This window comes from Osmerus mordax, chromosome 4, assembly GCF_038355195.1.
Source record: "Osmerus mordax isolate fOsmMor3 chromosome 4, fOsmMor3.pri, whole genome shotgun sequence".
Classification (NCBI taxonomy): Eukaryota; Metazoa; Chordata; class Actinopteri; order Osmeriformes; family Osmeridae; genus Osmerus; species Osmerus mordax.
In genome coordinates this window covers 15,412,129-15,439,957 of record NC_090053.1, presented here as the reverse complement: position 1 = coordinate 15,439,957, position 27,829 = coordinate 15,412,129, and the positions used below count along the sequence as shown (strand labels likewise).

The window sequence follows — 27,829 nt, the reverse complement described above, 5'->3', positions numbered from 1 at the left end:
TCATGACTGTTTCTATTCCTCATCATCATCATCCTCCTGTTTCTACTCCTCCTCTTCCTTCTCCTCTTTGTTCTCATCCTCCTCCTCCTTGAGATTGAAATTATTGGTTGTTCATGGTTCTTGCCCCAGGGATTGGTAGCAGCAGGAGGACGCTCAGTCAGGGTGACCTCGCCCAATTACAGAGGTCCATTACATATACCTGTACAAATACCAAAGTATATGAAAATAATTGGCAGGCATTTAATATTCCTGTCAATTGGTTCTCTTGGGACTGATCCATTGGTCTCATTGCAGTGGGCACACATGATTTCATAACAACATAGTATGCATAAGATACAGTAAGCCTCTGATATTCAGGCGAAGCTGCTGAGAGAGCACTCTTCTAGATGACTACACTGAAGAATGGTGTGTAATATGACCAAAATGTCATATCCTGATAGATCATTTGTTATCCTGATAACCATACATGTGACAATATGGCACATTTTCAGTAAATTCAAGAAATAGGTAGTCAGGTGGCTGAGCGGTGAGAGAATCAGGCTAGTAATCCTAAGGTTGCCAGTTCGATTCCCGGTCATGCAAACTGATGTTGTATCCTTGGGCAAGGCACTTCACCCTGCTTGCCTCGGGGGAATGTCCCTGTATTTACTGTAAGTCGCTCTGGATAAGAGCGTCTGCTAAATGTGTAAATACATTTTTTATATAAAATGACCTCATGGAGAAGCCAAAGTCTTATATACTCGACAAATAAAAAGTACTTACTCATATTAGATTTGTCTCCTTTACGATGCCCGAAATTGCGACCATTTTGGTTGCAAATGCTCCCAAAATTGTATCTGTGCGACCTCAAAATATATAGGAGTGTAGAATTTGAGAGTGTAGAGTGTAGAACTTGTACAATTGCGATGCTTGTATTGGATTTTACGTTCTGTTGCACGGTTTAAGTAAAAAAAAAAAATTGGAGAACGGTGGCTAACTAGCTAACCACCATCACTAACATCACAACGTCACAAATCACACACGATTATCTATTGTAGAACATTAGTTTTACAGCTTGATATCTAAAATGGCAAGACAGCTGCAGAAAGGCCACAGGCAAAGGCTAGGGTGATAACATGTAGCTAGCTATGTTTCCAGGCTGTGATATCAACAACCTGTATGTTTGTACGCCCTTCGACTGGTTAGCTCCAGCAATACCCACATAGCGGTAGCTAGTAGTTAGCTAGCTCCGCTGTACAACTTACCAGGGGTGAAGTCTGAAACTAGGAGCAAAACGGACCACAGCTGGCTTCTCCAGGCAGGGCTGTAGACTGCGACCAAATGGTCGCATTTTTCTTTTGTTGTTACTGACAATGATAGCTTCCAGTAAACTTGTTTAATAGGGGTAGGAATCTTTTGGTACCTCCCGATTCGATTCTTGGGGTCACGATTCAATTAAAAATCGATTCACGATTTTTCTCTGAAAAATCGATTCACATATCAGACTCAGAATTAGAATACGGTTTATTCGCCATGTATTTTATACAAACACAGAATTTACTGTGGCAGGGAGGTGCAAACAATAAACATATGCGGATATTAAATTAAGTAAAAGTACAAAAGTTTATCTATTTCTAAGAACTAACAATCTAAGAATAAAACAATACATTTGTGAATCGATCTGAATCGCTAGCAGACTGAATCACGATAAAAAAATGTACCCCTGTTGTTTAGGCTTACAGTGTGTGTCCACTGCAGCGATGCGAATCGCTTGCCATCGCTCGCCTTCCCACAGTTCACCACGCTCGGGTGCGTTTCAAACAGATTAATGTAAAATGTAGTTCTCTAAAGTCACTGTTGTAGTTATCATGGCCAAGTGTGCAGACTTGGGTTTACGTACTCACAACATCGATCAAAATACAACTTGTATACAAAATACAAAACTGTTTAATAGACATAAACGTTGACATGTGTAAAAAACGTTTTATTATATTACTCAAAAGTCTGCTAATCTGTCGATACGATAGGGAGTTCCAGCCGGGCTAGCTAGCTACTGTAGTTACCACAGAACGAAGTTACGTAATGTGACTAGACTGAATTTGAAAGTACAAGCACCAACAACTTCGGCAACCTTGCGCCATGCATCGTTTTTTATTAACATCTCTGTACGAATACAGCTATGTATCGTACAGGACTGGGTAAGCAGCCACACAAATGATTAGTTTCTCCTCCACCTTGAAACCTAGAAAGCTAGAAATGTTCACCATGGTTGCTACGTTACGAGAAACAAGAAAACACTGGCCATCGCTAGCGAAAATCGCTCCTCATTTGCATAAAGTTCTCAACTCGGTCGCGTCGCTACCCACAATGCACCACGCAAGCGATTCGCCTTGCTCCATTGAAAATGAAGCACACCTCACAATTTCCCCAGAAATGGTACCCTCTCTAGTTGGTGTTAAAACAGTACTGATTAAATAGATTAAATCATACTCTACCTTAACCACAATGTTTTAAATGCATTGATTTGTTATGTAAAAGAATGCAATGAAACATTTGCATTTAAAGTATAACTTTTTCATGTATATAAACAAAGTGCATGTTCAGTAACAAGAGTTCGGCCTCTCGGCTCGGCTGCTGCTAGTGAGTGTGACCCTCCCTCATGCATCTTTGGTTTCGGCTATTGGTCGACTGCGTGTCTGATTGACAGAAACAAAAAGTGAGGCTGTTAGTCTGAGCCAACAGTCAGAACGAATGTGCTTGAGCATTTAGGTCAATTATATTTTAGTTCTTATTGTGTTTTTTTATTTAATTGTATTAGTTAACTATGTTAATTTAAATATATTAATAATTAATATCTTCAATTAAAAATAAAAATATATCCATCTCTTCTGATATGCAAGCCGGCTCCCATCGTTCACCTACAAGGCTCTTTGAGCCAACTCGTTCAATTGTCAACCTAGATGTCAGAAAAGTTGAAGATTTTATTCTGAATAAAATTATTCTGTGTTTAGCCTTGTGTGTAGAGAGAGTGTGCCCTCCTAGAGAAATACACTACTCTCCTCCTAGAGAGAAACCCTTGTCCCCTCCTAGAGAGATACCCTAGTCTCTTCTTAGAGAGAGATGCCCTAGTTCCCTTCCCAGAGATACCTTAGTCCCTTCCTAGAGAGAGATACCCTAGTCCCTTCCTAGAGAGATGCCCTAGTTCCCTCCTAGAGAGAGAGCGATACTAGCCCCCACCCAGAGAGAGAGAGCCCCTAGTCCCCTCCCAGAGAGAGAGCGTCAGCTAGCTGCATCAGTATAGATAGAATATTTTTTTGCTGCTATTATATTGTACTGAGTGTGCAGTACTAGTAATAGATCTGAGTGAATGTACAGCATGAGCAGCATATTCCAGCAGCTTTAAACCATCCTCCACAGTCTGTAGCAGCTTCTCTCTCACCCTTCAGAGCAACCCTCATGTACATTCCTGATTGATATATTTCCATGGTAACATGCTCTACACACTGTACCAACCCCGTTGCTAAGGAGTGGGCCTTGGCAAGATTTTTTTTCCTTTCCATTTTTGTATTTTTTTTCTCTCACTCTGTTTCTCTCTCTCACACACACTCTCTATTTCACAGCTCTAAGAGCAGAGCTTACGTATGTTCTAGATTTGTTGTTCCGTGTTCTATGGAGAGGGTTGTGGTGATGGGCTCGTACCTGGTGGTTTTGGGGCTGGCCCAACTTTGCGAAGTGGCTAGCGTTGAGGCTGTGGCCTGAAGACCAGGTGTGAGGAGGGCTGGCCGGGCCGAGGGGCAGAGAGTGTGCTTGGAGCGAGACACTGCGTTTGGGGAGAGAGCTTTACAGAGAGGGCAGATGGATGACCCTGCCAAGGCAAGGAAGAAGGTGCATTTCGGAGGTAGGACAGCAGTCAACTCCAGTAAGAAGTGAGAGCAAGAGAGTATGTGTTTACAGTAGTTGGGTGTGTATGTGTGTATATGTATGATAGAGAGAGAGAAAGGGTCTTTGAGAGAGAGAGAAAAGAAAGGGAGAGAGGGTGGGTGAGGGTAATTCTGGAGGGGGCAGCATAGCTACTGTAATTGGCCTTGTTTACACTGTTTGGAGTTGCGTGTATTTTCCCTCAAAGGAGGAACAGCATATGGACTTGTTATATCCATTATATTCCTTCAATTGTCCTAAGAACACCTCTCTGCGATGTCAGTTCAGCAGGATGTTAGCTCCTAGCTGACCAAGGTGATGGTTTGCTCGATGTAGATGGAGAACTTTGCAACTAACTGGAAATGAAAATGTTTTTGCTTATAACTGCAGTATACTTTTCTGCACTTGCATGTGCATCATCAGATTGTACTGATAGTTCATTAATCATTTGGATTATTGCTCTTAACAGGAGGCAAGCGATGGGCTGGAAAAATCTCTGTTCAACACTGAAGAGCTTATCGCACCTTAGTTTGATATTCCAAACACACAGCAAACACCTGGCTGTCGGTGTACATAAGTGTATGCTCAATAGGCGGGAGAAGCTCAACGTAATTAACTTATCATAAACTCTAGCAGCAGGATTGTCTTAGAATTTTGCAAAGCAAATGTTACCCTCATGCTTCATTGGAGCTAGTCCCTATGCTAGGCTAGGTTCTTTCCTAGACTAGGCTAATGCTAACCCAGTTGATGCGTCATTGAAACTAACCCCTATGCTAGGCTAGGCTGGCTTTGCTATTCAAATAAGTACTTATCTGTAATTATCAGCACTGTGCACATGCTCATGTCAAGTAGTCTTTTGTTTCTAGAGCTTCTTGCTGATAAAAGGTTGGTGACACTTCAGAGCTCAAACTAAAGAGTGGCAGCACCACAAGTCAGACAAACTTGCAGGCAAACAGACAGACAGAGAGAGGCAGGCAGACAAGCTTGCAGGGAGGCTTGCGGGCAGGCAAAGAGCCTACAGTCACGTCATGGGTTAGCAGATATACATCTGATGCTGAATCTATTTTTTTTATGGAAATCAAACTTAAAAATAAAAACCAGAATTTAGGTGAACTCCTGTGTTTTAGTTCTGACTGAATGTTTCTGAAGAGACAGCAAGATCCTCGTCCAGAGCCAGGGCAGGCTAGGCCGCAGTAAATATCCCTCTAGATGGATTAAACGTAGGTAAAAGAAACCACGGAGCTCAGCCTATCAAAGAGTATGTGCTCAGAAAAGAAATCTGTGACTATGACAACAGTGAGTAGGCTGGCAAGCAGAGAGCTGTATCCCACGCAGACTGCTGACAGCTGATATCATCACAGATCAACACAGAAGCACAGAAATTCCACAAACCACTTTGGTCCCAACGTACAAGTTTACTCAAGCCTTTTCAATCCTGGAAATGCATCTGAAATATCCTGATCATTTCCAAGAGATTGATTTTGACATGGGATGTGCTTTAAGGATTGCTTTTTCAATGTGAGGTTAGCAGTGTCTGTCTGGACGAATTATTTTCTGTGGGCTCAGCTAACACACACTCACACACACACATAATTATGTAATAACTGACCCCACTCTGACTTCTCTGTAGAGATGGCAGGCAAGGTCCCTGGCTCACACTGCACTCTTACGTGCACACTCACATGCACCAGCAGGGTTTTCCACTGTGTGAAGCAGTTCATCGATTTGCCTCCAGTAGTTCACCGTCACTTTATACCAAAGCCGTAATAGACCACCTCTTAACTGATTTTGGTTAATTGTTCTTGACATGCTGCTCATGTCTGGTCATGGGAGTCAGGTGGCTGAGCGGTGAGGGAGTCGGACTAGTAATCCGAAGGTTGCCAGTTCGATTCCCGGTCATGCCAACTGACGTTGTGTCCTTGGGCAAGGCACTTCACCCTACTTGCCTCGGGGGAATGTCCCTGTACTTACTGTAAGTCGCTCTGGATAAGAGCGTCTGCTAAATGACTAAATGTAAATGTAAATGTAAATGTCTGAAGGAGCTTGTCTGAGAAAATCGGATAGCTCACCTCACCTGTATGACCAAGGAGATGGTCCCTATCTTGTCTGTACAATCTTCATAGGCCTAAGTGGCTGTGGTATTGATCCTGGTCCTCAAAGTGAAGTGTCCTTTCTTGCACAAGCTCTAAATATTGGCCACTGGCTCTAATGGATTTCAATATCCTGGCAGGAAATTGAAATTCTAATTGAGTTGCTCACAAAGTGATACCTTTTTGGATAACTTTGAAAGAAAAATTTAAGGTAGAAAATGTTTTTGTAATTCCATCATGGATTGGAAATGTTTCAAAGCACTTCCCAAATTGAATTAGTTTTAAAATAGGTTTGACCCCTGATCGTTGCTTTAGTGTTGTATTGTTTGATCAGCAGAGGAGGAGGGAGGGTTCTTCATTGGGTGTGCTTTGTCTTCGGCAAGGGCACAACCTTTGTTCTCTCACATATATATTATTGTGAGAATGCTGTTAAGCATCACTATTGTTTTCCCATCCCATCCCATCATCTTCCGCTTATCTGGGGGTCGGGTCGTGGGGGCAGCAACCTAAGCAGGGAGGCCCAGACTTCCCTCTCCCCGGCCACTTCCACCAGCTCTTCCTGGGGGACCCCGAGGCGTTCCCAGGCCAGCCGAGAGACTGTCCCTCCAGCGTGTCCTGGGTCTTCCCCGGGGCCTCTTCCCAGTGGGACGTGCCCAGAACACCTCACCAGGGAGGCGTCCAGGAGGCATCCTTATCAGATGCCCGAGCCACCTCAACTGGCCCCTCTCGACACGGAGGAGCAGCGGTTCTACTCTGAGCCCCTCCCGGATGACCGTGCTTCTCACCCTATCTCTAAGGGAGAGGCCGGACACCCTGCGGAGAAAACTCATTTTGGCCGCTTGTATTCGCGATCTCGTTCTTTCGGTCACTACCCACAGTTCGTGACCATAGGTGAGGGTAGGAACGTAGATCGACTGGAAAATAGAGAGCTTCGCCTTTCGACTCAGCTCCTTCTTCACCACGACGGACCGATGCAGAGCCCGCATCACTGCGGACGCCGCACCGATCTGCCTGTCGATCTCACGCTCCATCCTTCCCTCACCCCGAGATACTTGAACTCCTCCGCTTGGGACAAGATCTTCTCCCCGACCCGGAGATTGCACTCCACCCTTTTCCAGTCAATAACCATGGCCTCAGATTTGGAGGTGCTGATTCCCATCCCAGCCGCTTCGCATTCGGTTGCGAACCGCTCCAGTGAGAGCTGAAGGTCACGGCCCGATGAAGCCACAGGACCACATCATCTGCAAAAAGCAGCGACCCGATCATGAGGTCACCAAACCGGACCCCCTCAACGCCCTGGCTGCGCCTAGAAATTCTGTCCATATAAGTTATGAACAGAATCGGTGACAAAGGGCAGCCCTAGCGGAGTCCAACCCTCACCGGGAATAAGTTCGACTTACTACCGGCAATGCGGACCAAACTCTGGCACCGGTCGTACAGGGACAGAACATCCCCGATATGGGAGTCCGGTACCCCGTACTCCCGGAGCACCCCCCACATGAGCCCCCGAGGGACACGGTCGAACGCCTTTTACAAATCCACAAAACATGTGTAGACTGGTTGGCCGAACTCCCATGCACCCTCCAGAACCCTGCCGAGGGTATAGAGCTGGTCCACAGTTCCACGGCCAGGACGAAAACCGCATTGCTCCTCCTGAATCCGAGGTTCGACAATCCGACGGACCCTCCTCTCCAGAACCCCTGAATAGACTTTCCCAGGGAGGCTGAGTAGTGTGATCCCCCTAAAGTTGGAGCACACCCTCCAGTCAATCTTTTTAAAGAGGGGAACCACCATCTGCCAGTCCAGAGGCACTGTCCCCGATGTCCACGCGATGTCGTGTCAACCAAGACAGCCCTACAACATCCAGAGCCTTAAGGAACTCCGGGTGGACCTCATCCACCCCAGGAGCCCTGCCACCGCAGAGCTTTTCAACCACCTCGGCGATCTCAGCCCCAGAGATAGAAGGGCCCCCCCCAATGTCCCCAGACTCTGCCTCCACGTCGGAACACGTGTTGGTGGGATTAAGGAGGTCTTCAAAATATTCCTTCCACCGATCCAGGACATCTCCCATCGAGGTCAGCAGCGCACCATCCCCACCATATACAGCGTTGACAGTGCACTGCTTCCCCTTCCTGAGTCGCCAGATGGTGGTCCAGTTCGGAAGTCATTCTCCATGGCCTCGCCGAACTCCTCCCACGCCCGGGTTCTTGCCTCCGCGACCGCCAAAGCCGCATTCCGCTTGGCCTGCCGGTCCACATCAGCTGCCTCTGGAGTCCTACCGGCCAACAAAGTCCGATAGGCCTCATTCAGCTTGACGGCTTCCATCACCTCCGGCGTCCACCACCGGGCCCGAGGGTTACCGCCGCGCCATGCACCGACCGCCTTGCGTCCGCAGCTCCGGTCAGCCGCCTCAACAATGGAGGCCCGGAACATGGCCCATTCGGACTCAATGTCCCCGGCCTCCCCCGAGACATGATCAAAGCTCTCCCGGAGGTGGGAGTTGAAGCTCATTCTGACAGGGGATTACGCCAGCCGTTCCCAGCAGACCCTCACATTACGTTTGGGGGGCCGTTCCTCCCAATCACGCCCCTCCAAGTCTCACTGTCATTGCCCACATGAGCATCGAAGTCCCCCAGGAGGACGAGGGCATCTCCGGGAGGAGCGCTTTCCAGCACCCCTCCCAGAGACTCCAAAAAGGGTGGATACTCTGCGCTGCCGTTTGGTGCGTAAGCACAAATAACAGTGAGGACCCGTCCCCCCACCTGAAGGCGGAGGGAGGCTACCCTCTCGTCCACCGGGGTGAACCCCAACGTACAGGCACCGAACCGAGGGGAAACAAGTATTCCCACCCCAGCTCGACGCCTCTCACCGAGGGCAACTCCAGAGTGGAAGAGAGTCCAGCCCCTCTCAAGGAGACTGGTTCCGGAGCCGATGCTGTGCGTTGAGGCGAGGCCGACTATATCTAGCCAGAACTTCTCTACCTCGCGCACCAGCTCCGGCTCCTTTCCCGCCAGCGAGGTGACGTTCCACGTCTCTAGAGCTAGCTTCTGCAGCCGAGGATCAGACCGCCAAGGCCCACGCCTTCGACAGCCGCCCGTCTCACACTGCACCCGACCCCCATGACCCCTCCTGCGGATGGTGAGCCCACTGGAAGGGGGTCCCACGTTGTCTCTTCAGGCTGTGCCCGACCGGGCCCCATGGGAAAAGGCCCGGCCACCAGGCGCTCGCCATCGAGTCCCACCCCCGGGCCTGGCTCCAGGGGGGGGGGGGGGGGGCGGTGACCCGCTTCCGGGCAAGGGCAACTGAGAACCATTGTTTGTTTTCTTCATGGTAGGTTTTTGAGCCACGCTTTGTCTGGTCCTTCGCCTGGAACCTGTTTGCCTTGGGTGACCCTACCAGGGGCATAAAGCCCCTGACAACATAGCTTCCAGTTTCTCTTTATTGTTGGAATGCTGCTTCAGCATTCCAAGTATTGTTCTTTGAATCTTTATTCAACTTATTGTTGGAATGCTGCTTCAGCATTCCAAGTATTGTTCTTTGAATCTTTATTCAACTTCTTCTATTTCTTCCAAGACACCTTTCAGCGCCTTCAAATCTTCAGCTATTAAAACCGTTCAGCTATCAAGAAATTCAGCAGTTTCAGGCCATGGGTGCTATGACTTTTCAGCTTTGTACCTCTTATGCTTGAATTAATATAAATCAATATTCATAGTATTTTTAACATGGGTTTCCAATGGAGTTTTGTTTCAAATCCTCTCAAACTTCTTTAAACTTCTTCAACTTCCAAATCCTTCTTCTTCCTCAATCTTTCAGCTAGAGCCACCATTTAAACTTTAAAATGTTGACAAAACCCTAAACTATTTTTAAACAATTCAGCTTTTTGATATCTATTCAACTTTTTTCAATATCACTGATTATGTTTCATGACTTTTTCAAGCCGTTTCTGAGATTTACATGGGTGTGTACGTGAAACCTTTAGAGTGCAGACTGAAAAGCTTAGAGTGGAGGGCAGCTTCGGATGTCGTTGAAAATATATTTATAGTTTGCCAGCATTACCATAATTTTCGCTCTTCATGCTTCATTTTTGGATCAATAGATAGCTAATTTTGTGCTGGTCGTAGACAGTTGTCTGTTGAATCCAACAGACGTACACATTTGTTCAGAGCCCCACGAAAGCGAGACAAAGTCCAACTCTCGCCCCATAGAGACCAATGCAAATCTGGTGACAAAATCGTCAGAGAAAGCAAAAAGAACAAGATTTTGAAACTGCCGGTAGAGTCGTATTTCTGACCGCACAGACATATAAAGGACATCTCTGGTTTCGGCAGAGTCTTGGGTCTCGGAAAATATCCTTATATTTTGGATTGGACGTATACTTTTGCGTCTAGGTTAACTTGTTTGAGGTGTGGATTCTAGCTACATTTCTGTTATTCTCTGCCCTCAGCGCGTCAGCAATCATAGCTGCACCATCACCGTGGCAACGACAGACACGCACCACTCAGTCTCTCACGCAGGTGATTGGTGTTACATTTACATTTACATTTATTCATTTAGCAGACACTTTTATCCAAAGCGACTTCCAAGAGAGAGCTTTACAAAGTGCATAGGTCACTGATCATAACAACAAGATAGCCAAAAAACATCGCGAGTAGCCAAAACATGAAGCACACATTGTGAACAACCAAAGTAAGTGCCAAAGGGAAGAACCATAAGAGCATGTAGTTAAACAAGTCACAACCAAACAACATGAACAGCTATAAGTGCAAGTGTACCTGTGGAAAAAAGCAAGCAACAGTAATAAAACAATATATCACAGCGAGAACCAAAAATTTAAATCAGTTACCACTAACCACAAGAGCAACAAGTCTCTAAGCAAGAGTCATTGTGATCCTTGAGGAAACTAACATCGGGTCAAGCGAACCGTTCCTAAGTACCGTTGTACTCCCGGAACAAGTGCGTCTTGAGCCTTTTCTTGAAGGTGGAGAGACAGTCAGTGTCTCTGATGGAGGTGGGGAGTTGATTCCACCACTGGGGGGCCAGACAGGAGAAGAGCTTGTGTTGGGACCGGGCGGTCTTGAGCGGTGGGACCACCAGGCGGTTGTCTGAAGAAGACCGTAGGTGGCGGGTGGGGGTGTAAGGCTGCAGGAGAGACTTGATGTAGACGGGTGCAGTCCCGTTCACTGCTCGGAAGGTCAATACCAGGGTCTTGAATCTGATACGGGCCATGATAGGTAGCCAGTGGAGAGAGATGAGGAGCGGGGTAACATGGGAGCGTCTGGGTAGATTGTAGACCAGGCGGGCCGCCGCGTTCTGAATCCTCTGAAGAGGGCGGGTTGCACATGCTGGGAGACCAGCGAGCAGAGAGTTGCAATAGTCCAACTTGGAGAGGACGAGTGCTTGGACTAGCAGCTGGGTGGAGTGCTCAGACAGGTATCTCCTGATCTTCCGGATGTTGTAGAGGGTGAATCTACACGACCGGGAGACCGCAGCAATGTGGGCCGTGAGGGAGAGCTCGTCGTCCATGGTAACCCCATTGTTCCTGGCAGAGGATGAAGGGGTCACCGTCGCAGATCCCAGGGTGATTGAGAGATCGTGGGAGATGGAGGGTTTAGCCGGGATGATGAGAAGTTCTGTTTTGGCGAGGTTCAGCTGGAGGTGGTGCTCGGTCATCCAGGCGGAGATGTCTGTGAGGCAGGCCTCAATCCTAGCTGAGATCCCCGGATCGGTCGGGGGGAACGACAGGTACAGCTGCGTGTCGTCAGCGTAGCAGTGGTAGGAGAAGCCATGGGAGGTGATGATTGGTCCAAGTGAGGTGGTGTACAGAGAGAAGAGGAGGGGTCCAAGGACGGAGCCCTGTGGGACACCAGTGGAGAGCTGGCGAGGGCCCGACAGTTTGCCTCCCCAGGAAACCTGGTAGGATCTTCCCGACAGGTAGGATGAGATCCACTGGAGTGCAGTGCCAGTGATGCCCATCTCAGAAAGTCTGGCGAGCAGGATCTGGTGGTTAACCGTATCAAACGCTGCAGAAAGGTCCAGCAGAATGATAACGGATGACCTGGAAGCCGCTCTGGCAGACTGGAGGGCAGTGGTGACTGAAAGGAGGGCAGTCTCTGTGGAGTGGCCAGTCTTGAAGCCCGATTGGTTGGGGTCAAGCAGGTTGTTCTGAGAGAGAAAGTTAGACAGTTGGTTAGATACAGCACGTTCAATAGTTTTTGAAAGGAAGGGTAACAGTGATACCGGTCTGTAGTTCTGGAGAACGGCAGGGTTAAGGGAGGGTTTTTTGAGTAGAGGGGTAACTCTAGCCTGTTTGAAGGCAGAGGGGAAGGTGCCAGAGGTGAGAGAGGAGTTTAGGACATGGAGAAGAAAAGTTATGATGGAGGGGGAGATGGTTTGAAAGAGAGGGGAGGGTATAGGATCAAGGGGACAGGAGGTGGGGCGATGAGAGAGAATGAGGTCAGAGATCTCTGCCTCAGACAGGGGAGAAAAAGAGTTTAGACATTTAGTTGGGTCAGTCATGGAGGGTGAGAGGGTGTTAGCTGATTAGTGGAGTCACAAGACAGAGTTTGATAGTACTTCAACCTAATACAATTTACAAGAGGTGACTCTGCAGGTGCCGCTTATATCTCTTTTACTACTATTGCTAATGGAACTGTTTTATTCTACTACGCCACTGAGTGCGTTTACTTGACCATGAGAAACCCGATTACTAGCAATTGTCGGTTTATGCCACACGATTACTCCGTTTACATGTGTAATTGGGTGTGCTTTGCCTTCGGCAAGGGCACAACCTTTGTTCTCTCACATATATATTTATTGGGTGTGCTTTGCCTTCGGCAAGGGCACAACCTTTGATCTCTCACATATATATTATTGGGTGTGCTTTGCCTTCGGCAAGGGCACAACATTTGTTCTCTCACATATATATTTATTTATTATTTATTTATTTTCGCCCCCCTAAGGATCAGTCAATATTTGGACTACATACACAACGGCGGTGTCAAAAGGTTCGTCTTGGTAGCGATTGCGTTGGTTGTATTTTTATTTACGTTCCGTTGCATGGTTTAAGTAGAAATTGCGTTTTTGTGGTGAAAAGTGAAGCTAACGGTGGCTAATTTGCTAGCCACAGTCACTGACGTCACTAACGTCACTAACGTCACGAAAACACGCGTGACTACCTTTGGCAGAACATTCGTTTCGCATCTGTTAACTTGGGGGATAGCTAGGCTAACTATAGCTTTACTGCAAGGCAGCTGCAGAAACGCCACAAGCAAAGAGGCCAGGGTGATAAATATTTACTCATTTTACTTTGTGATATGACACACAAATGTGATGTGTAATGTACAATATAAGCTGATATTATTAAGGCGATTTTCCACTAAATAAATGTCAAGCTTATTTACGTTTTTGGGGGCATATTTTCAGTTAGCAGATGGTACTGTTTGAATCGCGATTCCATCTTCTACTGCCGGTAACGTCGTAGAATAATCTTCAAAGGGGGTTCTTTATTAATGAATGAATGCAATATGAGTAGGCTAAATGCCTGAAAATATCACGAGAAGGGAACACTTAAAAGGACGTTTAAGTCATAGAGATTAGGTCCATTTTTACACCGGTCTGCCAAATTTATTTGTTTTGATTCAGCTATGAGGCTGCCTCTTGCAGGGGAAATAAGACATCATATTTCATTCTACACTTCACTCGTATTTTGAGTTGTAGGCTAAATGCGCAGCAAAAAAAAGATGTTTTTAAATAAGTAGGCCCTATGCATTTTTATATAAAATATACAGAAATATCAGTTGTAAAAGACGAGTTTCTAAAGGCCGATTTATACTTCTCTGTTTTTACGGAGACGGACACAGGGAACGCCCTCTCCGACTAGGAATTCCCTCTCCGTGCCCTCTCCGAGCCCCTCGGAGAGCTTTAGTGCACCTCCTGATTTTCCTCACTCTCCGTCTGTCCGTCCGTCATTTTACGGATACCCCTTGGCTGTGATTGGTCCGTATTAAGAACCGCTTGCGTCAGGGGCGTATTTAATTGATGAAACGGCTAATTTGTACATTTGCTCCGACTTCTCGATATCCTAGGTAAATAAACACTCGATGACGACTTAAAAAAAACGTTGCGCCACCTACTCTTCTGGCGGTGAATTTTTTCACCGCCACAGCCTTCGGAGTACTATAAATTCAATCAATCCGTCCGACTCCGTCCGTCTGTCCGTAACGGAGTCGGAGAAGTATAATTTGGCCCTAAGAATCCCTAGCCTGCACTAATTCTCCTTCACTTCGCAGCTGGTTGCTGCTCAATACTTATACTTTTTGCAGGGAGTCAGTTGGCTGAGCGGTGAGGGAGTCGGGCTAGTAATCCGAAGGTTGCCAGTTCGATTCCCGGTCATGCCAACTGACGTTGTGTCCTTGGGCAAGGCACTTCACCCAACTTGCCTCGGGGGAATGTCCCTGTACTTACTGTAAGTCGCTCTGGATAAGAGCCTCTGTTAAATGACTAAATGTAAATGTAAATGTAAATACTACCTTTACAGTCTCAAAGTTGTATATCTCCTGAATACTCTGAGTTGTCATTGGTTGTGCTTGCCTTTGGCATGGCACAACCTATATTCTCTCTCATATATATGTATTTAATAATTATTAATTATTTTCCCACCCTAACTGTTCCCTCAATTTTTGCACTACATAAACTATGTTGGTGTCAAAACGTGCGTCTTGTTCCCGAAAGAATTGCTTGTATCAGCTGGAAGGTTCCGTTGCACGGTTTAGGCATAATGTTTTGTTTAGGCAAATGTTTTTGTGGCAAAAGTGAAGCTAACTAGCTAGCCACAGTCACTAACGTCACAAACCTGCGCGCGACTACCTACAGTAGAACATCAGTTCAGTTTCTTCTGGGAGATAGCTAACTAGGTCAAACTGCAAAAAGACAGCTGCAGAGACGCCACACCACAGGCCAGGGTGATTAACATGTTATGTAGCTGGCTATGTTTCCAGGCTGTGTGTGTGTGTGTGGGGGGGGGGGGGGGTATTATATTATATATATAATACGTAATTTATCATACTTTATTATATAAAATATTAATAAAACATTATTCACACCTTCACAAAATCCGTGTGTGTGTGTGTCGCCTATACAAAACCTGAGCTGAAAACGGGAGAGAAACTGTTCAACGGTCTAACTCCACATTTCAGTGCGACAAAGTTTTCCCGCTTTGCATGTTTCAGAAACTCATTTCACACGTATATAATGTACTGAGAAGCAAATCATGGAATTTGCTTTACAGCATCTTCAAGTATTTCTAGACCACAGTTCAATTGGAAACTCGTCAAACGGTATTTCCATCAAACTTGTTATATACTTGTTATGTTTGAATCAGCTTGTTTCAAAGGGGTTTCATTATTAATGAAATGCAAAATGAATATTAAGTCATATAGTTTAGGAAGAACATTTCACAGGATTGTCCTTTTTTCTTAGTTTTGAGTCTCTATGTGAGTCTCCCACATCACCATTAGCCTACCTAAGGAACATTAGAGAACCCTTCTACACTCACCCATTGTGGAGTAAATAGGCAGCAACAAATGTATGTTGTATGTTTTGTAATCGATACAATCTTCGACAGTATGTATGCATACATATTTATTTTAAATATACAGACATACTATCAGTTTAAAAATGTAAGTAAACTTATGAAAACTCTTGCCTTTATCAAAATGTTTGGACGTTTGATATAAGTTTAATTAATAGGTTTGGAGGTGATATAGAAAAGAAAATGCCCCTAGCTGCAGCGACCGCAAGCACACAATTTCCCCAGAAATTGTACCCTCTCTAGATAATTTAAATAAGTTTGATTCTGTGTAATCTAAGTAAAGGGTCTCTACTGTTCATTCTGGACCATGTCTTCAATCTCTGAACTCTTTTATCAAGCAGGTCACACAAGCAAACACAATCTGAGAATGATTCGTAATTATTCATAAGGTTATAAGAAGTGGTTTCCTATAGGTACTATTTGGTAGTCTCCTTGCTAATGTAACTTTCTTTCTTGCATTCAGTCAGCCACTGTTACAGTAGAGGAAAGTTCAACATTTAAAAATGTTGAGTGTCCATACTCAGGTTTATGATATTATTGCACTTATGTCTTTTACAGACCGTTCTTTGGCACCAATCACTGACATGATGTTAGAACTGTGCACTTGTAGTCCTTGATTATCAGTTGCACCTACTAGATGCACTATGTTGGTTTGGATAAAAGCATCTTCTAAATTAATATATGTAAATGTGGTGTGTTCCAGATGCCAGAGCTGATCGGGCTGAGAGGAGAAAGCTGTTTAGACACTACACTGTAGGATCGTACGACAGCTTCGATGCATCAAGGTAGGACAACTACAGTAACGAACTTGGCTAACCCACACCAAGGCTTGTAAAGTTCATTGAAGATGATCTCTATCTTTAAGAATCACAGTGTTTAATTGTACGGCATTTGATATATAATATTTTCATGTTACTTCCTCCATTATAATTATGGAAATGTTAGAAACACCTTCAAATTCTGTCTTATTTGTAAAAATACAGTATATTTCTAAAATGGGATTCGGTTGCAATGCTGCACTGTTTTTATAATTAAGTTATTGTATCAATAGTTGTAAACGGTTATTGATCTGGTACAGTCCAATATACAGAAACAGTTTACCATTGTTTCTCATCCAGAAAAAACAGGTACATGGCCTGTATATGCTCCTTCTAATGTATGTGGGACTTCAAACCTTAAATCATCATTAGCTAAAAGGTGTTGAGGTGGATAAAATGACAATGTTGACGCAATCCAACAACATCGAGAGAGCAGCTTCCCATCTGTGTGTTTGCATTTTATTCATCTAGGATATCACACATTCACATTTATATAAGTACTGTCGAATTGAATTTGGTAAAGCATTTACAGTTATTTCCTTCATAATTCTTTTTTTCTTCTCACAAGAACCTGGTTTGGTGTTTATTTCCCTTTCTATAATTTCTAAATTTAAATTATTTCACGATCAACCAACAGAACAAACAAGTAGCCACACTGAACAAAAACTGCTTTACAACAAAACCGTACAGAAAATAATAAATAAGAACTAAAATCCGAACAGTATAGAACAGAAAGTAATAGAACAACCTAAAACAGAATGGAATAGAACTGAACTTTGAAAAATATAATAAAATAGAACATAATGTGGTAAAATATCAGTTAAAAGATCAGTTATACACTATGAACATGGTCAGTGAATATTTGATAAAACCACAGCACTATCAAGAAAACGCATTGCAAAAACCCCATAGCAAAACCCATTTATAGCAAATCTGTAGTGGAGGCCCTTGAGAACTTTCCATGGGGTGATGAGTGGGAGTGTGTGATCTCTCTCTCCCCTCTCTATTTCTCTTTCCCTATCTTTCTGTCTCTACTTCTTTCTCCCCCCTTTCTTTCTCTCTCTCTCCCTCAATTTATCTCATTCTTTCCTTGCTCTCTCTTTCTCTATCTCTATCTCTCCCTCCGTCTCTCTCTGACTCCTTCTCTCACCGTCAGATGGTGGATGATGTAAGGCTGAGCTTGGGGCTGAACTCGCTCCTGGGCACCCAGAGCAAATGTTACGCAAACATCCACTACAAAGCCTCTGCCTAGGAAAACATGAGCTCTGAGGGACTGGTGTGTGGTCATAATAGACTCACTGGAAATAAAGCCTTAAAACAATTACATAAAATTGTATTCATCAAGCAGATGCTTTTATCCAAAGTAACAAACAAATAATGCAGTAAGTATAGCAGAAAATCAAGAATCAGAAGTGCATATTTCTGGAAGTATTTCAGTGGTTATACAATGTCCTGTATTGACCATACACAGAGCAAATTAACCACATGTCAGCTACCAGTCATGGTGTAACAGTAATAATATCTAAGTACAGGGCAACCATAACATCTCAACTACAATATTACATACATACAATGCAGCAAAACACAATGCGGAGCTTCGTGTGGAACTAAGTGTTCCATCTAAGTATGACTGGTCGAGAGCTGTGTGTAGAATGTGCTGCTCATCAGGTCTAAACTAGTGAGTCTGTTCCTGAGCTCCATGCATAGTTTTCTCTGGTCTTTGGTTGCGTGCATTCTGACACTGCTGGCAGAAAGAGTAAAGAGAGAGAGAATGCAGAGATGGAACACAGAGAGCAAAGAGTGTGCAAAAAGATAAAGAGGAGAGTGCATAGGTAAAGAATGTATAGAGAGCAAAAGGAGAAAGAAGAGAGAGAATTTAAAGAGAGAGTGTAGAAAGAGAGAAATCAGAGAGAGAGAGAGAGAAAGAAAGAAAGAAAGAGAAGGAGCTGGAAGAAAGAGCAGAGAGAGGGGGCAGGGAGAGAGCAGATAGAGGGAGCAGGGAGAGATCAGAGCGAGTGCAAGGAGAAAGCATGAAGAGAGAACAGGAAAAAGGGCAGAAAGAGAGTAGAGAAAGACAACAGAGAGACCCTCCTCTATTCAACTGTATTCAGACTCACCTCCTACTTTATAGTGATAGGCTCAGAGTACACAGAGCAGATTGCCATGGTGACGCAAAGGCAGGAAGTGCCAGTGCCTTTCTGCAGACTGCAGGCTGTCTTGGCATGTGCCACCGAGGTGAGGGCCACACAGGTGTACCCTGTCTCTCAACATCTCCTTATTTTTACGTCTGAGTGTATCCAGTGTGAATCATGCTATTCACCTGTGCCTTCCTAAAGTCTTCAGCCAGCCATGGCCTCTGTGGTAGCAGATAGACATCCTGGAATAGACCTTCTCATTCTTCTTTCCATCATTGTATACAACAGTAGGCCTATTACTTCTTTCACAAGGTTGTCCTTGGAAGATATATGTATAGGCATTTCACAGGCTTTTTTAATGAATATAATCTATGTTTAATACTAATCTCATTGCTGTGGCAGTATAACGTTGATGACCTACTAGGTCCACAGCTAGGCTTAGCGCATCTCAGACATCGTCACCACGCCTGGTCAGAGAAGCCGGAGCGTGTTACCATGGTAACCTGGCTTCCCACAATCCCTGTTGCTAGCTACCGCTGCCTGGCTAGATCACACACGCAGCATATCTGCCTCCGAGTTCCTCAGCTGTGCAACACAAGGGGCTTGATTCTGTTGGCCTGTCCTTTACGCCTGGCCTGTGTCCATTTGACCAAGGACAAGATTGAAAGAGAATATTCGGTAGATGTTATTTAGCTCTAAGTGTTTGCTTTATGGGCCCTCGCTCTATTATAATGCATTATTTACCAGATGATTTCACAGGATAGGTTGTTGTTTCTTGTCTTTGCTCACTATACACGTATACAGGTGACTATACAGACTATACAGATGACTAAATGTGTTTCTTTTTTATAAAATAAAGTGTGATCAATTGGCAAAATTAGCCTATATTCCTTCGGAAATATTGTGACACAAAAAAATCGGAACAAATTTACTACAGTAGGGGCTATTTCTTGGGTCACATGGTAATAGGCTATGCAGCAAACCAAAGAGATTAGATCTCCCGTCACAGTTGAGACATGTAGCTACACATGTTATCCGTGTGTTGCTATTTAGGGAAGTCAGACGGCTTTTGAAGAAACAAACAACTTAATCGGTCTATCTCACAGAAATAAATTACTCTCTCAACCCCCATTCATCCATCCATTCACTCATATTTTATTCCCCTACCCCGTCATTCATCCCTCCCTCCCTCATTCCCTGACCCACTCCCTCAGCAATGTTTTTTTTCTCCCTCTCGTGTTTTCTGCTTGCGCTTCTCATCACACAACTGGGGTCCCCTGGTGGAAATGTTTCTCTCTAACGTCAACCCTTGTCGCCGGCTCAGGCCAGCACTTTCTTATGCCACAGAAACGTTTTCCGTAAAGGTGGGGTTGTTCTTTGAAGGTGCTCGGTGACGGATGGTGAGACGCTGCCACATCGCACCGTTCATTCTTGTAGTTGATTAATTCCGTGTGCGGGCGACGTGAAGATGAGAAGCTCGGGGCGAGCAGCTGTGGCGATGATGAGGATGATAGGATGCAATAACGGTCGTTATGCGCGGAATTTTCTCCACAGCGACTGTGTTATTGACGAGAAGACGGTAGTTCTGCAGAAGAAGGATAATGAAGGATTCGGGTTTGTGCTACGAGGGGCTAAAGGTAGGAGACGGACCCGCACTCCTAGTGACTGTTCGTTCCTCCCCCCCCCAACCAACCCACCCACCCACCCCTTGTTTGTGTTCGTGTAGTGCCTCTACCCTCCACTGTTTGTCTCCATCAGTGAGAACCATCACGAACATTGTTTAGCACCTTTACACCCATACAGCTCCTGAAATCCCAATACTTGATCACATGGAAAGGTCTGACAGTCACATGGGTTGTTTGTGAGCCGAGGCTGAATTGACAAAATGACGCGCACGGTTAGCTCTTCACCACTGCGCGGTTACTCACGAAGTTTAATATAGATCACAGATTAATGTATTCCCCAAAACGCAGCCACGCTTGTCACCAAAAAATCCTCAAAGTAAGGTTTCAAAATTGTATACTTTATATTAGCCATGTAAAACTTATAATTGTATTTGTCCAGTCTACAAAATAAGCACCGAGCGTCACAGGGTTTTAGCATCAGAAATGTCTCCAGTAGACGGAGCAGGGCTGACTACCAACTGCCCCCAGCATTTTTCCCAAAGCACACAACTGATTTATCCTTAGTGTCACTTGTCACCTCTGGTTTCTTGGAGTGGCCATGACTAAAGTTCTAAAGGGAAAACGTGCTCTCTACTCTTCCTCACTCTCTTGACTGAAGGAGAATGATGCTACAGTGTTTTGTTTGTTTTTGTATATAAATCTGAGATCCGTATATTTAGGATTTTTTCTCAGTGGAAGAACATTTCACCCTACTATCAGCTAAGTAGTGATAAAATGCCTTGTGGATGCATGTTGGAAGTGGTATAGTGATGGCAAGCTTTGAAAGCTGCCATCATGTGTGCAGTCACTGATCACACCATACTGTCTTCATGTTCTTCAGCTGTCACATCTGCAGTGTGGCAGTAATTGCCATGTGGAGAAGCCCAGTCATCTTACTCACTCACTCACAAACACACCTCACACACTACTATATCTCTTCCTCCCCCCCCCCCTCTCTCTCTCTCAGGCACACACACACACACACTACTACTAAATTGCTTCCCCGCTGTCTCTCTCATGTTCTGTCTCAGTGTCTCTCTGTCACCTTCATTCCCCTTCGCTCTCTGTCTCTCTTCTCTGTCCCTCCTGCCATCTCTCCACTGGACAATACCCAGTGTACAGTAGGGAGTTTTGACCCGAGAGAAACTCCTCCTGACCTCTGCTGTTACCCAGCCCAGATCCAACCAGCATTAGCAAGGAATTGGGATTTTTGACAACAACATGACACTGCTTGTAAATCAGTATCTCACAGTAATATACATGTTTAGTGCTGTGACACATCCAATTATGATCCCAGCCATTTTCACCATTTGGTTATGTGCATACCGTTGTCCTAGATTTTGTCATAATGTTTATTGTTACCAGGAGCGTGGCATCTGTGCATCCCAGCATTGTTGTCTCTGGAGTGTTAACACAGTGTGTCTGGAAACATGACAGGACACAAGTCCTCCACACCATGTTCCCCTTCCCATATGTCCAATGTATGAGGACATTGTCTGTCTCTGTGATAGTGCTGTCCCACTGTTCTTAACTCTCTTCTCTTCCCCCCCACCCCCCTCCCCTCCTTACAGCGGACACCCCCATCGAGGAGTTCACCCCAACCCCTGCCTTCCCCGCCCTGCAGTATCTGGAATCTGTGGATGAGGGCGGAGTTGCGTGGCAGGCGGGGCTTAGGACAGGAGACTTCCTGATAGAGGTAAGGAGAACGTTTCCTATTGGACAGTGTAAGCTAAGTATAGTGAGGCGTGTTCCCATTGGACAGCACCAGGGGACTCAATGCCTGTACTGAGCTGTATGGGAATGCGTGTTTGCTGATCTGGAATCTACCCTGAACTGCTGCCAGGCTTGGGCAGAGGCCTATCACATGCAGGTGGGGGTCTTGGCACAGGACATGGTAGTGGGTACAGGCACTAGCATCCCGACCACCCTAGCTCTGGGTTTCTGGGAGGAGAAGACTGGTTGATTTAAGGGTGGAGATAGAGAGACAGAGAAAATGACAGAAGGAGAAAGAGAGAGAGTGTGGGAAAAACACTATGAGAGAAAGAGAAGGAGAGAGAGAGAGTTCTAGTTGGTTCTTTCTCACGGTTGTCTCTTCATTTCCACATCAGCAAAACAAACACATTTGTTTGCAACATTTAAGACTCACTTTGCTTCTGTCTGTGTTAATGTTTTATGTGTGCATCCTACTTTCCCCAGTGTCAGAAATGGGTGGATGTAATTTGCATGAGGCAGGGAGGAGAAGGGGTAGGGAAGCCATGTCGCTCATGTGGCATGACAACCCATGTCAGTATGGCAGAGTGCAGTGGAGTCCAGTATTCATTAGAGTATGCTAATTTTGTTTTTGACGTCAGCTGAGTTTTGAGCCACGGTGCCATGATGTAAGACTGTCTATTAGGAGACAAGTGAACATCTTCTACCTCATTTTTCATCCTAGCTAAACGAAGATTGCTCTGAACTAGTTTCCTGTACTGAGCCCAATATGCTTTAGAAAATATGTTTACTGTTCTGGCTCGGTTGAATTAGTGTGTACAACATCATCTCTGAAAAAGGTGATCATACTTATTGTACTATACAGTGTCCAGTTTGAGAATGTTCTCTAGTGAATACCCTTGGCTGTTCTGTCTGTAAGGAAATATATTGTGGCATGTTTATGAAGAAATCTCCAGTCTGCTGCAATGAAAGCTTTAGAAAACCAATCACTGGCCTGTTTTAGCAGTCTGAGGAGCTTTATATGCTGTGTATCTGGAAAACGACATGGTTGTTATTGTTGTTGTCTTTGCTGTTGTTTGTGTCCCCATCCTCCCTTCCTGTCCTGTGACTGTGTGACCTTGTCTGCTGGGAGGTGTACTGCTGTGTATGTGTATGATCTAGCTGTGTAATCTCTAGATGTGTATGATCTTGCTGTGTTTGTATGATCTAGCTGTGTATGATCTATAGCTGTGTGTGTAGGATCTAGCTGTATGATCTAGCTGTGTAGGATCTGGCTGTGTCTGTGAGATCTAGCAGGTGTAGGATCTACCACCACAGGATATATCTGTGTGTGTATGATCCATCAGTATTTCATGTGTGGGATATAGTTGTATATGATCTAGCAGTATATATGCATGGTGCTAGTGTTTATGATCTACTTAGCTATGTATGATAAAGCTGTGTCTGTGAATGAACTAGATTGTGAAAGATTTAACTGTATATTCTAGGTGCGAGTGTGTGTACGATATAGCTGTGTATGAAGTAGCTGTGTCAATGTGTGAGCTAGCTGTGTGTGTGATCTAACATAATGACTGCCAATGTTTCCGAAGGTTTTTATGATAATCATGACTGGACTTGGTTTACTAACTGTAAAACAAACACACACCATATTTAGGGGTGTAACTATACACTCAGCTCACGATACCATACGTATCACGTCTATACAGGGTTCACGATACAATACGTATCAGTTTACTGGGTTCACGATACAATACATATCACAATATTTTGAACAACATTTTAAATGAAACTGAAATTCAATTAACAGATTTATTTCCAAAACTTTTTCAATAACTTTCTTTGTTGTACTGACACCTTAGTTATCTCAGTTCAAGCGATTTCTCTGAATCAGAATCAGAATGGGATTTATTCACCATGAAAGTTTGCACAGACAAGGAATTTGCTTTGGCAGGAAGGCGCATACAATAAACATATAGGGACCTAAAATTTAAATATGTGGACTATCTATACTATGGGTACATAAACTAGCAGTACTAAGTGGAATTAGAATTAAATAAAAATATGCAATAAAATAAAATATAAGTTGCCGTAATTTACAATATAAAAATACAAAAATTACAAAAATTACAAAAGATACAAATGTACAATATACAATTTTGTAATGCAGTGCAAAAAGCAGTGTGATACAGGTGCAGACTCAAAGTAGGTCGCGTGCTGGATGCTCAACCAATAGTATGAAACGGACGTCATATTCCAAAAATATTGCAATAAGTACGATACATATTGTAAAGATTTTGCAACACAATATATTGAACAATGATATACTTTTACACCCCTACTTGTTTGAAACCATTTTGTAGGAAGGCATCTGCTAAACGGAAAGTAAATGTAGATTAAAGAGAGTAACATGTAGGATGTGAAGGCTCTAGAGAAGAGTGATTTACAGTAGAACGTCCAGAAGCTAGATTGGTATGTAAGCTGGATTGATTGGTGGACATGTCAATGACCTCAGGGTGATCTGGAACCTCTTCTGTAAGTGATCTATTTATCTGTACACTGAATCACAGGGATCACTTCAGCTGCTTGTGAGTGTGTGTGTGTTTGTACGCATGCGTCTGTGTGTGTGTGCGCATGTTTGTGTGTGTGTGTGCGCGTGTCTGTGTGCTTGCACATGCGTGTGTCTGTGTGCGTGTGTCTGTGTGCATGTGTGTGTATTTGTATGTGTGTCGTACATGCACGCGTGTGTGCATGTGTGCATGCACATGTACTGGTGTTCTTGGGCCGACTTCTGCCTCTGGCTGTCCTTCCAGATGTTGAGTGAGAGGATTTAGATGATCAGGACTGAGATCAAGCTGGAATCCTGCTGTCCAGGCAACGTGTCACAGGGAACAATCTCTGTACAGTATTATAAGGAGCAGCCTAACATACACACATACACAAACACACATAAAAACACAGACACATGATTACAGCAGGGAACAATCACTGTAGAGTATTAAGGAGTAACACACACACACAGCTGGAATGGTTACTGTACACAGTAACACAGCTTGTTTGAACAAGCTCTCAAGTGTTGTAATTTTGTTGATGGAAGAAACAGTACACAAAGTGTTTACAGAGGACCTTCTCTCTCTACACAGACACACACACACACATACACATATAAGCAGTCACACACATACACTAGACACACACACACATGCAAGCAGTCACAAACACACACACATGCATAAGCACATACTGTACTCGCTCACACACACAAACGCACACACATACAGACTCACATACAAACATACACACACACACACACACACACACACACATGCTTTTCCCCTCCCTAGTGACCTGGGGCCTGTGTGGAGGGATGAGAGCCCAAAGCCAGCAGGCAGGGATGCCTCGGAGGTACCTCATGGCCTAATAACCACACAACCTGCCCCTGATCTGATAACCCCCCCTGGTAGCACTAACCTACTTAGGGGACACTGTGCTTCTTCTCCTTTTGTCTGTGGCTGTCTAGCTGATTGTGTGTGTATGTGTTTGTGGGTGGGTGGATATGTGTGTGTGTGGTTGTGTGAATGTGGATGGATGTGTGTGTGTGTGTTGTGTACAAATTTGATGTAGCCATCTGTCATTGTTTCTCTGAAGATTGGTATTGCAGTATGATAACAACTTCACTCCGGACAACTTTGACTAGCAAGTATACAGATCTAATCCTGACTATCCAATCTTACTAGCAAGTGTACAGATCGAATCCTGACTATCCAATATTAATAGCATGTATATCAGTCTAATACTGACTACCCAATCCGATTAGCACATAAATAGGTATAATCATGACTAGTTAACCTTACCAGCAGGTCATACAGATTAATCCTGACTACCCACCCTATGCCAGGTATATAGATCTAATCCTGACTATCCAATCCTACTAGCAAGTGTACAGATACAAGCTTGACTATCCACCCTATTAGCACAGATTCAAACCTAGCTAGTCAACCTTCCTACTAGCAAATATACAAATTGAATACTGACTATCCACCCTACTAGAAAGTATACAGATCTAATCCTGACTAGACAAGCCTACTAGAAAGTATACAGCTCCACACAGGGACATGTCCGACCAGCATCTCCAGTTTGCTGCACATGCTCGTCTGAGGCCTACGCTTGAGTATGGTGCAGCACTGGTCACCTAGCAACCAGCTCTTCACATTTGTGTGTGTGCTTCCCAGCAGGGACACTGAGTATATTGTAATTTACTGTTAACCTGTGTGACGACATCAGCAATTGTGTCTGACAATGCTTGTGTGTCAGAAAAAAGCTAGATGAAGACAGAGGGAGAGAAAGAGAAGGATAGAAGGAAACAGAAAGGCAGGAGAGGAGAAGAGATTAGAGTAGAAAAGAAGTGAGGAGAAGAGGAGAGAAAATGGGGAAAGGAGAATGAAAGAGAAAGATCCTCTGATCATGGAAATGCAGAAGAATTGGGGTTGGGGGTGTTTATTAACCCGTTCTTCACCTCCCTGTGTCTGTCAGACAGACACTATTGATTGCTGAACCACTGGTCTGCTTTTTTTGTCATTGATAACATTCCATACGGGAGGGGCTTCTCATGCACGTAGTTTATCAAGATCCTTCTACTGCACCAAGCAGCCTCACAAATGCATTGTAAACACATATCTGTTATACCAAGAGGATAGAATGGGTATTGTCAGCTACAATATATTGTATGGTATTTTCTTGGTGATAAATCATAGGTTGTCTATTTTGTTCAAATACAGCTTTGACCCTGAATACTCTGTCTGCGCATGACGTCAATTATCTTGGTGTGTGTGCATGTTTGCGTGTGTGCATCCATCATCTAGATGAGATGATGAATCATGTTGTCTGTATAGATGAGAGCTTTAAATGCTCATGTTTGTGCTTCTCTAATTAGAAGTGTGAGGTTGGTATATTCTTGGTATTGGTGGAATGCCTCCTCCCTGTGTCTGACTGTGGTGTGTGCGTGGTACCTGAGGGCCTCCCGTTTCACTCAACAAGGTTATGTAATACTAAGGCTGCTGAACGCTGAGACTCAACGTTATATAATGGCTGACTCTCTCTCTCTGTATATATATATATGCGTGTGTATGTGTGTGCGTCAGTGCTCACTCTGCACCCTGTTTAGTACAGTGCGCATGTTAACTCTTGTGGAAGTGACCAGAAGTGACAGTGGAGCCTATTTATGAAGTATAAAAGGTCCTGCAAACTCTGGAACACAAACCCTTCTGGGCTGAACCACTGGGCTCCTTCACAGACACACATCCTACTATGAGGTACACACCCTGCCTGTAGGACGGGCAGGACACAGTTACCCTGCGTGTAGGAGATGTTGTTGTTGTTGATGTTGTTGTTCTTGCCATAGTAAGAATAAGAGGAAACGTTCATTCATCTTACTGTAGACACACACACATACACGTGCAGGTAACAGTGACACTGGGAAATGCACACACGCAGGCAGGAGTGTCCACTGAAGATATGTGTTCTCTGCATTTCCCATAGCACGTTTCCTCCCAGGGCAGCCAGGAGCAGTGGGCAGCAGGCCTGGGGCCTTCTTGCTGTGAGGCGAAGTCTAAATAGTGATTGGTACCGAAACCTCGTATTAAACTAGTTTAACTAAATTTCATAATGAGCTGACGCTATCGGTTCTGCTTTCGGTAATGGAAAAATTAAGAAAATATATTTTCAATTATTTTTTAACTACATTTTTCTTCCACATTTTATCTCTTCTAATTTGCGATAATGCGGACAAATGTCTTCATATTTTCGTTATTCGAAATCCAGAAGCGCTGTCTGTCTCACGCAACGAGCGCGAAGACACGCACACACAATTCGAAAGCTCCCACTAAAGGCCGATTTATACTACTCGGTTTTCACGGACCCTCTCCGAGCC

The 27,829-nt window shown here is 44.5% G+C and overlaps 1 protein-coding gene across 1 annotated transcript in view; it reads left to right on the top strand.

Annotated features, from left to right (window-relative positions):
• shank2b (SH3 and multiple ankyrin repeat domains 2b) overlaps positions 1-27,829 on the top strand; it is a 167,484-nt gene that overhangs the window by 102,970 nt on the left and 36,685 nt on the right. Inside the window, exons 13-15 of the mRNA XM_067234428.1 lie at positions 16,280-16,361; positions 20,084-20,166; positions 21,765-21,889. Coding sequence (XP_067090529.1) covers positions 16,280-16,361; positions 20,084-20,166; positions 21,765-21,889 — 290 coding nt within the window. The remainder of the gene's footprint in view (positions 1-16,279; positions 16,362-20,083; positions 20,167-21,764; positions 21,890-27,829) is intronic.